The following is a 12,167-nucleotide window of genomic DNA, read 5'->3' on the forward strand; positions in this document are numbered from 1 at the left end:
TCATTAAGAGATCTAAGATGGTCCAAGACAGATGAAGATCTTTCGTCGCATTATAGTGCCGATGCAGATTAATCACGTGCTCTTCACAATACTGACCCATATCTGTCAGTGTCCTAAATCTCAAGTTAGACGGATCAAAGTCCATGGATCTCCACAGGGAGTTTCCATTATTGCTGCAGCTGAAAGGTCACAAAAGATTAAATGCTATGAAGACACACACATCGTCTCTTAAATGACCTGATCAGCATTTCTGTGTAAGTGAGAAAGTGGTTTGCTACCCATGAATGCTGAGCTCTCGATACTAAAAAAACACAGAAAACATTCAAAGTAAAACAGTAGCTATGCAATGCAGATATTAATTTATCTAGCTCCTCCAACTCCAACATATGGTGGACTGAGGTTTGTAATCAAACAACAAGGTTTCATTTTGTGGGGTTCCCTCATCCTTCCAGACGGAACAAAGCCCGCACTATCCAGCATTGTGTTCACCTCAGTTTGACAGACAGCTCCATGTGCCACTGAGCACTCCTAAATCCAGTGACACGATAATCTCTTGTGGCACAAAAAACAACTTGTCGTCACTGAGAGAGGAACGATGTCTGCAAACCAGTCTCACTTTACAGATCCCCAACAACCCATTTATTAGATAGCTTTTATCAGTTTTCTAGGAAATTTGAGAAGAAAGGAGTCCATTTAAGTGCACTTAAATACTTTTTGATTATGTCTCCCCAACAGAAGATGTACTGGATTACAAATTGGGGCATTTCATTACTTTAGATACTAATTCCAAAGACTGAACTCAAACAGATCTAAGAAAAGGCCCCAAATCACGTCCCACCAGAGTAAAGACAGCCAGTGGATCAACTTTATATCGTGAACTGTGGGCCTTCACGTGTGTAGCATCCTACTGAAAGTGCACATATGCTATTAATAGAGTCATTTAAAGAACCAAGGCAATGCGAGGATGTGTTGAGTGAATTTAGAAGTCGACAAAACAGCTGAACACTCCACCTAAGCCTCTGGATCCCTGTTTGGAAACCGCCCCCCTCCGGTGTGTCACATTTCTTCTGGTCCAGACCCTCCACACCTGACAGTGGTCATAATAGAGGACTATAGAAATGTTCAACGCATGCACTATATTCGTTTTTGTGTGTAACACCATGATATTAGTTGTGTGTTATTTTGGTCAGTAACATCCCAAATGTATTATTAATAACCATATGCCATAGACAGACAGCAGAACAACATTAGATGCCCTTGATTAAAAGAACATAAAAGGGACAGTAGGTCTGACAGTTTGTCCACCCAAGCCAGGCCAATGAATTTATTTAATATTTATCAGAATGGAGTTTGGTTGGCTGTATATGAGCACCTGTGATTAGTGATGTCCAAATTAAGCTTTCTGTATTCTGAGCCCACTAGAGGGAGCTTTCTGATCAACAAAAGGTTGAAAACACACTGAATCACCATTCATTGAGCCCGTCTCTTTAAACCAAGGGCACCATCTAGTGGGCTCAACAAATACAACTAATGCTTCATGAAGCTTCATTTGGACATCACAGGCTGTGTTGTACGTATGTCACTGAGGTAAATATTTCAACAACGATCAGTTCCGGACAAAATCATACATAGAAGTATGTATAACAAGGTTTACAGTAAACATAAAGCAAACATGGAAACGGGACACTATGCTAATATAGAACAGCTATTTATGATATCTTTGGACTAAATGAGCATGGTGTTTCACCATGAATAACTCTTAATATGACGGTCAGAAGACAGGACTTAGACACCCTCCCTTATAGACTGTACAAAGCCCTGTTTGAAGTGTGGGAATCTGTCTCCTTTAACCAAGTCCAAGTAACAGGTCCAAGAAGATTTCATCACGATACTTTCTAACATCAGACACCGTTAACAAAGTGTTCGCATTTCACTGCTTGCCATTTCTTTTGTATCCTCAAATACCAGAGGAGGAATGTTACTAAGTACATTTACTCAAGTACTGTACAATGTTTTAGATACTAGTATTTCCATTATATGCTACTTCATACTTCTACAAAACATTTTGGAAACAAGTATTGTCTTCTTGCTCAACTACATTAATTTGACCAAACCAGTTCTAGTTACTGTGCAGATCCAGATTATTACTACAAAATATAAATCAATCAATAACTCTACCTTTACCAGCTGCAATATTAGTGATAATAATTAGTGATACTAAAGGTGATGCAACATTGATGGCACTTGGTACTTTAAGTGTGTTTTTATGCTAATTAAAACATAACAAAAGACTGCTTCTCATTTTCATTTATTTATTCTGTAAGGTGATACACATACAAGCCTTATATATATCTGACTACGTTGAGTTGTAATAAAGACATAATGACAGACCTATTTTTTCCCTTTCTTTTTTGCATTTTTGCCTTTAACTGGAGCCTCTTCTTCTTCCTTTCCTGTGGCAGCTTTAATTCGCTTTTTTCCCAAAGGGGTCTTTGCGTACCAGTTCTGTTGAAACACAAGAAAGAAAGAAAAACACATAATGAGAATACAACAATGCAGCTACAATCATGAAAATGCAAATAAAACAAAATATGACATATCCACTGTACCTTAAGGGCCTCTTCTTCTTCCTGAAACACAGGGTCAATCTTGGCTAATGGAGCAACAAACTCAGCAGCCTTCAGTGGTCTCTTTGCCTGCTGTAGGATGCGACGTTTGGTGACAACGCTCTGGATCACCTGGACCATGTGACCTGGCGTGTAGCCATCAGAAATCTTGGCCAGAGAGCTGAGGTCCAGGGCCCTGGTTATATCACCTCCCTGCTTTCTGATCAGTTGCTTCCACAAGACTGAAGGCAAATAGAGTTTAAGGTAATCTTTCATATCAACAACCAAAACGAACTAACATTCTTCCCCAGTGTGTCTATTCTTACTGTATCTTGAGCCGTAGTCAGGTCTCGGGATGAGGATGATTTTGCTGTACATTTTACACAGTGACTTGATATCAGCACTCAGTGGGTCTTTAGTTGTTCCTACTATCAGAACACGATCCTCCCCTTTGATCAACTTGAGAGACTTGGGCAAGTCTTTCTTCAAGCGTTTGGGATCTAACTGTGTATAAAATTGTTTAAATTACCATGCAAATCAATGACTGAAACATTTAAGCAACATGAAAATGCTGTTGAGCTTTTATCCTGCCCACAAATACCTCTTTTTCTTCCTTGGGAACTTTCTTGTAAAACATTTTTTCTGCATCTTCAATCCATACAACTGAAGGTTGCAGCAATCTTGCAACCTATGCAAAGATGATAATGAAAAAAAATGCAATTTTACTTTCTGGCTGAGCCGAAATGTAAATACCAGTGAGAGGCACTTCCATAAAACTCCTCATGATCTACCAAATTCGCCATGAAATGTTCAATAGTGCTACATCATGACAACATACCTTCCTTTATACTGAACCATGGTAGGAGTATAGTCACTGTTTTTACACATGTTTCTGACATTTTTGGGGGTAGGTAACCTACAGTACTTGTCATAAGATCCCTAAGTAGATTAGGTATTACGTATATAGGTCTGCTTACATCTATGCTTTAATTTTGTAGGTGAGGACTTTAAAGGAAAAAAATATGCATACGGTTTAACAGCCGTAATTAAAGGGTTTTCAAAAGAACTGCTATTTTTACAAACTAAAATTTGAGTATTAAATCGTGTTACCTTAAACACCATGTGAAGCATCATGGTGAGGCCACTCTTGCCTGGATACTTTCCCGCCGTGTTCAGAGGAGACAGATCAAAGAGGTTGGCACCTGTCTCCCGGCAGATTGCATGGACCAACATCTTCTTACCTACACCTGTCGGCCCTGCCAGGAGGATGGCCTTTATCAGAGGGGCCTTCTCATGCACCAGCTGAGAGCCTGCAAGAACACACATCTTATATTCAAACCAGCAACTATAGTTTAAGTTATATTTATTTAAAATATGAATTAAATAACCTTTCTACCTAATGGTAAAATGGCATATAGAGATAAGACCTGCCGCACATCCGACAACGATGGCATGGGCTCAATGTCATTTTGCCTCAGTGTGGTCCCAAGGTAGCTATAGTCACCTTGCAAGAGGAAACAACTATTAGAACAATAGTTATTAATCTGTAATGTGAATCATTGGGAAAACTGCAAGAAATAACAACAATAAAGTTACACAAAGTTAATGCACAAGACAAGAACAGTCATAGTGCTTCAAACCCACAAACCAGAAGAGGGCAGCAAATCTCCACTAAATACTTTCCAGTTACCTTGACTGTTACAGAGTGCTCAAATGTGAGATTTCTGTACTTTGTCTACTCATTAGTGGAACCAAATTAAAAGCTCACATACAATCATGATTATAAGAACACAAAGTGACATCCAGAAGATGGCACACCAGTTTACACAAACATTATTCAAAGTCTTACCTATGTAATCCTGCAGCCTGACATTATTTGCCTGTTTCAACAAGCCCTGTTCCACCAGCTCCTGACACAGAGACTCAAGGGTCCTAGTAAATGTGAATAAATGATGTAATCATTTTCTCCAATAATTGCATTGACAAAATTGAAATATATTGACTTTATTAAACTTATATAACAATCATGTACTTCATAAGAATATCTTGTGAGACCTCACCTATCAGCTGTCAAATCTTTCTCCTTTTTCTTCTTCTTGCCACTCTTTGATCCTTTCTTTTTCTGTGGAGAAATAAATGACTCAGCTCAATATGATCAATGTAATATGTGACCAACCCCTCCAGCATATATGCAATGTGAGGATCGTTCTTTAATTTATTACCTTGGCATTTCCTTTGGTTTTACCACCCTTGTCTTTATCCACAGCTAGCTTCCAGTCAGCCAGTTCTTGTCTCATCTGCTCATCTACCTGATAAAAGCAGGACAGACCGAGGAACATAACTACAGCTGTTATGAGTTTTAAACACCAGTGACTTAGACACCAAACTGTTTAAACTACAGCACTTGTTCCCAATTTGCTTGGTTTGGTTAAATTCCTAAAGTGTTCTTTAGAATGTAACATGTTTTGTTTTCTGTTGTCAGCATCACCTGTATTCGAATCTCTGCCTCAATGACTTTCCTCTTTTCTTCCTTGATCAGCTCCACCTCGTGTCTTTGGTTGAAGTTTCTGGACTCATTGCGGGTTTGCCAAAAATCTGAGCATGACAAACATTCAGTTCAGCTTTATCTATGTGAATGAGTAACTAGTAAATTATTACATACTAATAACTAGTATGTTGCAAACCCATTCCCATTTTCTAAGTCTCTATCCAAACAACAATAAAGTCTGAAACTGGTTTTGAGCTAAATGTGAATGTGAAATGTTTGGACTTCTATTTATTTAAGGGGCTACGTTTTAAAGGTATAATATGTAGTTTTATTCTATAAAAAAAACAATCCCTAAGTAGATTAGGTGTTACGTATATAGGTCGGGTTACATCTATGCTTTAATTTTGTAGGTGAGGACTTCATATGGTTTAAAAGCAGAAATTAAAGGGAATTCAAAATAACTGCTTTTATTACAAACTAAAATTTGAGTCTTAAATCGTGTTACCATAACCTAATACAAAAGTAATCTCTCTCAATCATTGCTGTGTGGTGATATCTACGTAAAGCTGCAGAGATCCTGCCCACTGCCTGGACTCTATGTTTACTTGGTATTAAGAGAGGAACAGGGATGTTTCTGGGTGTGGCTTGGTCCACGTGGGGATTTAAACCCCTACCAATAACAACATGCAGAGTGAGCAGCCCTCTGATTCCCAATGGCCACAATGTGATGCCCCTCCCCCTCTGTTTCAGATACTGCACGAGCCAGGGAGGAGAGGAGGGACACATATTATATCTTTAATAATAATAATATGGAGTTCATTATCTTTGGCCTATTTTTAAACAAACACATTTAAACATACCAACAAAGGTTTGGTTTCCCAATTCCAAGTCTGACAGAAAAGCCGAAGGTAGCATCTTTAAGCCTGCCTCCTCTTCCTGCGGTTCAGAGTGAGTAGAGTTAAGATGCATGACTGTAACAGCTGAAATGATTGATTTAAAGAGTGAAATTCCACTCATCATTAGAATTATTTTCTAAATCAATCAATAAAATGCTTGTGATCCCATACTTCCTCATCATCCTTCCCCTTGTCCTTTTTCCCCTTTTCCTTCTTCTCCTCCTTCCCCTTTGGTTTGTTGTTGGAATCCTCCTCTTCCTTTGCAGCAATTTCTTCCATTAGCTGAAAAAACATGTTCACACCAAACCTAATTCACCTTCTGCAAATGAATGAAAAAAATATACAATAAATCCTAGTTTCGACTCAGGGTGTATTTTACCTGCTGAGGGGTTTTTTCAGCAAAAATGAAGGCTGAGCCTCCGTCCTCTTCATCTGGGTAGTCTGGAAATGATTCCGTAGCGTCACTAATTACACAAGACAAACAGAAGAGCAAAAATATGAGAAAATAGTTATTTGATTTATGTCGAAATGCTCCACTGAAATAACAAAAATCATACCCTTACCGGCATTCAATGAACCACTGTCGGATTTGGTCTTTCATGGTCTTGCTCATGTCATGACCCTCTACATCTCGTAGTTGGTCTGTGACAGCCACTAAAGACTTCTGATAGTCCTCATTGTGCTCCTCCTGTTTAATCCGCGTAGAAGCTTCATTTGCCTGGGCAGTGATTTCTGCAGGACATGACGCCTTGTATTTGGGATCCATGGCCTAACATGAAAGTAGTCAAACATACTTTATATTAAAACCTGAATTATTGAAATTTTTCAAGCTCTCAAAATGAAAACAAAATCAAGGACATAAAGTAAAATGTTTAAAGCTGGGAGAGGCGGTTTATTTTTGGCTTTGTTGGGAGAAAAGAAATCCATACTAATCTATCATATTGAAATTCAAGTGTTCTGAGAGAAAATTAGATTTCTGCACCTCCTCTTGGGGCCACAGGAGCCAATGTGAGAGGAAACATAAACAGAGGAGCCGGTATTTATGATAGACTAAAGGCTAATCCCAGATGCGCAGCTTCTCCTGGGGAGCAGCTGCAAGATTGTGGAAGCTGGTTCCTAAATACAATTAATGTCTGACGGCGATTATCATTTAATTATCATTATCAACATTAAAATCAACATTTAGCAGTGTTTATCAGACTTGGAATGCCGCATACATGCAGGCTGCTCCGTGAGCTAGGTATTGGGCTAAACAATTAGCAACATTTTCTCTCTGTCTCTGAAACACTTTGCTGATACTTTAGCCTTCTGCTGACTCAAGTCGGTTCAAGTTCATTTTCCTGTAGAGCCTCAAATCACAGTATGTCATCTCAAAGAGCTTTAAAGATCCATAAGTTTGTAAAGAAAACATGGCAGTAATCCTCAGAGAAATGCCGCTATATAACAGCATCATGATGACGCAGAAGCAAACAGGACCTATCATGATGAATTAAATGGAGAGATGTCAGAGCGAGGGGACTGGTGCACTACTCCAGCTGCCAGTCTACACTCTCTGTGTCTGTGTCCATACACAGGGACTTGAACCGGCAAACCTCCAGTTCCTGAGCCAAGTCTCCACGGACTGAGCTTGAGATTGGATTCATTAGAAGTACTTTATTTCTACAGTTTAAACTGATTAGCAAAAGATGACACGTTACTAACCATTCCCAGAAAAATCATTTCTTCATCCCGAGCAATCTTTGCCCTCTTCCTCTGTATGTAGCCCCTCCACACCTGCAAATTATTCAAACAATCTTTCAGCATAAAAAATGACACAAATCAAAGACAGAGTCAAAGAAAGAGGCATAGGATTATGTTGATAAAAGAAGACCTTCTGAATGCAGACTGTGGCCAACTCAAAGGCAGCTGCTCCAGGGTCCTTGGTCCTGTACATCCTGTTCATATTTCTGCTCTCTTCATTCAGCTTGGCCCTCAGGCGTCCTTGGCGGGCCCTCTCTGCCACTTGAATGATCTTAATGGCCTCTTCTTGACTCATGTCCTTGGCCATTAGAGGCTGTAGGGACAAGAGCATTTTTTGTCATTTATTCATTTAATATCAAAAATAATCAATTAAAACAATCAGCTGTTTGTTTCCTAGTTAATGCCCATATGTGTCTTTTACCTTTTATCCTGATATGTTTTTTGTACGTAAAAAAGTGAAATTGAATAATTAAGATAACAGAAAGTTCTACACATACAGGCTTTAAGATGCTTCTTTTCAACTCACTTCTGGGCTTTCAGTAACCTCCACCATTTTGAGAATGTCCGTCAGTATCGTCTTTCGTTCTTGGAGTTCTTTGCTGCGATTGGTGATGAAATAGCTAGGGATAGGGATCTCAAGGTCTGCCTTCAATGATAACAAAGAAAGTTAAGTTGTATCATTATTGAAGGGTCGCCCCAGATACAGCCTGCTGTGAAAAAGTCCATATCATTTTGTTCAGGTAATTTCAGCAATACAGTATCATTATACTTGCTATTAAAAATAAACTCACAGGTGTAAGCTTCAAATCATGAAGGACATCATCCATGTAGTGGTACTCTGAAAACTCTTTTTCCACCATTTCATTCTTCAGTTCCAACACCCTCCCCATCACACCATCAAGAATTTCCCGAATAACAATCCTCTTCTGAGGGTGGATCACCTGGTCATAGACCTTCTTAAGCTGTCTGAAAATTTGGATGTAACGCACATAAAGCATGGCCAGACGCTGGAAGAACACTACTCTGTCCTTCTCTGGGCGAGGGGGCTCAGCCGGCAGTTCCTCAGTTAGCAGACGGCTCAACTCCAACTGGGCATCTGCCCACAGCTGGTTGTATGTCCTGGAATAGTGGAAACATTCAGATGAGCTAAGGCCTGGAAAATGGTACCTTAATTACTGAAAGTTGAGTGAAAGTCAAGAAAAAATACTGTATGTCATAATTTATGTATGTCATTCCTTATTCATAGAAAAATAGTCAAACACAAGAAGAAGAAGAAGAAGAAGAAGAAGAAGAAGAAGAAGAAGAAGAAGAAGAAGAAGAAGAAGAAGAAGACAGAATGGAAATACCTTTACAGCCGTGGCTTGATCACTGTGCCAGATGCAGTAAATAAAAACTTTAGAGATTTGCGGTTTAGATCAACATGAAGGTTGTGTCTAGATGGAAACCCAATATTTGCGAAAGTCCCACGAGATGGTTGAGGTTAGGCATTAACCTTGAATGGTTAAGGTTTGTAGTTAGGGTTGGGCACTCAATTCAAACTAACTTCCTGTCGGATGATGTCATTCACATACACTGTAACAGGAAATAAACTATGACTGTTTTGTAATGTTTGTGTTTACATCTTTTAAAAGGTCCATAGGGGGTGGGGAAGCGAGTCTCACAAGAGTTTTTTTTTAAAAAAAAGGTCCAATGTTTCCCGCTTTTCCCAAAAAATGTCCTACGTTCCCCACTTTGTATGTAACGGGGAACATCGGGATGCTCCCTGCTTTTCACAGAAACGGTCTTATGTTCCCCGGTCTGTTATTTTTTTCACAATCAGTGCCGAATTCCCCGGTAAACTGGCCTATGTAGACCCTAACACTACCCCCTAACCCTGACCCTAACCCCTAACCCTTCCAAAATGTTGAATTAAATCAGCGAAGGCATAGGCTTATGTGACCGGGGAACATAGGCATGACCCCGACCCAACATGAAGGCTGAGTTCAAAAATGAAGGTGTACCAAGCAAGGGCAGCGGAAGTAGGGGGAGTAGTAAGTATAAAAGGGGCCATCACCCACCACTTCACGCTCCTGGCCCGATTTTGGGTCACGACTGTTATGATCCCATAAAGTAGTGATAGGCTGATACATCAGCCTTCCAATATTTGCGTTTTTTAGGTGTATCGTATCGGCTGATGTGGGCTGCTGCGTTCACGGATAGTTTTTTCCCTGGCATTATTTACAGACCAGCATCCACAGGCAGCTAGCTCTGTGTTGCTGAAGACGCATTTTTTAATTTCAATAAATGTTACTTTTTTAAAAATTAGACTTGTAACATTTGTCATCATTTGTAATTTTTATGACGTAAATTGAGGGAGGAAAGTAGTATCGGCTGCAAATATCCGCTCAAGAAAATCGGCAGTCCGTATCGGCTGATGAAAAAAATCGGCATCACCCCTAAAAAATCCATATCAGTCGATCTCTACCAGCAAGATAGTCTCTCGTTTTTATAGTACCTTTGTGTTCCTTTTTTGTTTTTTTGTAAATGTGTTTCATAAAGGGTCATCAGTTACACATATTGAGGATTGAATGTAAGAATGTAAAAGGGCAACAAGGACAGCAAACAATGGCCAAACAGCAGGTGTCTCATTAGCTCACAATCACTGGAGAGCCAGTGTCGCACGTGTCATCATGTTAATAGTGTCTGTTGCCATGAATGAAGTTTGGAAAAACATACTATCCAATATCGATAGAATATAAAATAGGCAGATCATAGACTTTATTTTATTATTAACATGTTCGGTCTGTTGCTTGCTGTCATGTTGGTAAACGTAGACTTAACATTTCTTAATTGTACAGCGAAGCGTCAACTGTAAGTAACGTTAAGTATTGCTTTATAATTTACTTTGAGTCACAAGTAACGTTGGCTATAAACGTTATACAATGCATTGTATATTACCCTTTAATGCACAGCGTGACACTAGCCTCGAACTTTGCTTAGCTAAAAAAAAAAAAGCTGGCCTTGTTAGCATGGTAACGTGACGTGAAGTTTACCTTTGCGACATGTCCGCTCCCAAAGAGAAAACTGCCTTCAGGGTTTCTTATCAAACAACCAAGAAAACAGAGTGTAAAAGTAAACTAACGTCAGCTACAGTGACTCAAACATGAGGACAGCTTTCCCAAGTGGACATAGTGTTTGGCCCGTCTCCATAGTAACAGCCATTCCGGAAGTAACAATTTTTTTCTTTTTTACATCTGTGGAGATCACACTTTACACCTATTGTTTACTAAAATAACTATTTTTTGAATGATTCATTTATTAATAATAATTCATTTTATTATTAATGATGATAATTATTATATAATGTCATAATGTAACTGCACGAACATTGCACTGCTTATCGTTAAAATAATAGTAATAATAAAAAAATGAAATCACATCAACTCTGCGAAATTAGTTAGACATAATAGGAGACGTCCTTCCTTTGTTTTCACAGACATTTAAGAGTCAGTAAGATGAGTGGTCTAATCCATGTGTAAATGCTGTGTATAACTGTCAGTGCCTCTCAGATATAAAGGATGCGGTAATACATTTCTACTATTAAATGACAGATGGAAATATGAACCAATTTGCTGACTTCGTGCATTCATTAGTAGGCTAATTGCATTTATGTTGGTTGATTGCCTTGTGCTAATAATTCAGACAGCTGAGCCAACAGTCCACTAACTTTTTGGAGTCCCTTTTCATAAATCTTCAAGCTCTTTCACAATTTTAGATTTCCTTAGGGTTGAAAAAAACCGCCGGATGGCTGCTGCTGGAGGCGCATTCTCTGCAGTGCACAGGCGATCACAAGACTTGGACATCGGTGAGCAAAAACATCGACACGCTGACAGGTCAGCTATAAGCTTACAGGGCCACAGATTCTTCTCTTCTCTGCATCCAACATCCAACAAGTTGGTCCATATGGGAAACTACTTTCTTGCGCGCTGCCGCGCCACGGTCTTTGTCGTTTTTTTTTTCAGTGGAAAAGTCAAAGGGGCTCTTTTTTAGAAGTTAAACCATTACTCTGTCTGGAAAGGCTCATTTTTATTTGGAGCTGAATACTCCCGTATAACTACAATTACTGATGTTTTGGTGCGTAAAGGAGGGGCGCACGCTAAAGTGAGCGAATGCCACTGGACGAATTTGCACCAAAGATGTCAACATTGCTTTACCACCCACACAAAATCGATTGTATCAAGAAGGTGGCTCCTCGTATAAATAGGGACGCAATATTTCAAGAAAGACGGTGGTGAGAACAATCTGCTGGCTGTACTCTCTCTCCCTCCTATCCGGACCACAGACAACGCGTGGAAGAATTTGCTGAAGACAAGTGTCCACTCTCCAGGACATAAACATCTTTAACTCCAAAACTAGTAAGTAAAGTTTGATTGACTATATTTGTTTTACCCTTGTATT

General features: G+C 39.3%; 1 protein-coding gene across 1 annotated transcript; it reads right to left on the minus strand.

Moving 5' to 3' along the window:
- Positions 1–2,391: 2,391 nt before the first annotated feature.
- LOC310945027 (dynein regulatory complex protein 11) lies at positions 2,392–10,773 on the minus strand (the record flags this gene model as incomplete). Its single annotated transcript, XM_083910967.1, has 19 exons — positions 2,392–2,505; positions 2,610–2,848; positions 2,933–3,110; positions 3,208–3,294; positions 3,717–3,916; positions 4,003–4,110; positions 4,456–4,538; positions 4,667–4,728; positions 4,829–4,915; positions 5,095–5,201; positions 5,955–6,030; positions 6,162–6,272; positions 6,370–6,454; positions 6,554–6,759; positions 7,692–7,763; positions 7,861–8,043; positions 8,257–8,376; positions 8,522–8,876; positions 10,763–10,773. The coding sequence occupies 19 exons, from the start codon at positions 10,771–10,773 to the stop codon at positions 2,392–2,394; spliced, it is 2,484 nt and encodes an 827-aa protein (XP_083767093.1).
- Between the last annotated feature and the right edge of the window lie 1,394 nt (positions 10,774–12,167).

Source organism: Echiichthys vipera, assembly GCF_963691815.1.
Source record: "Echiichthys vipera genome assembly, chromosome: 3".
Taxonomy (NCBI): domain Eukaryota; kingdom Metazoa; phylum Chordata; class Actinopteri; order Perciformes; family Trachinidae; genus Echiichthys; species Echiichthys vipera.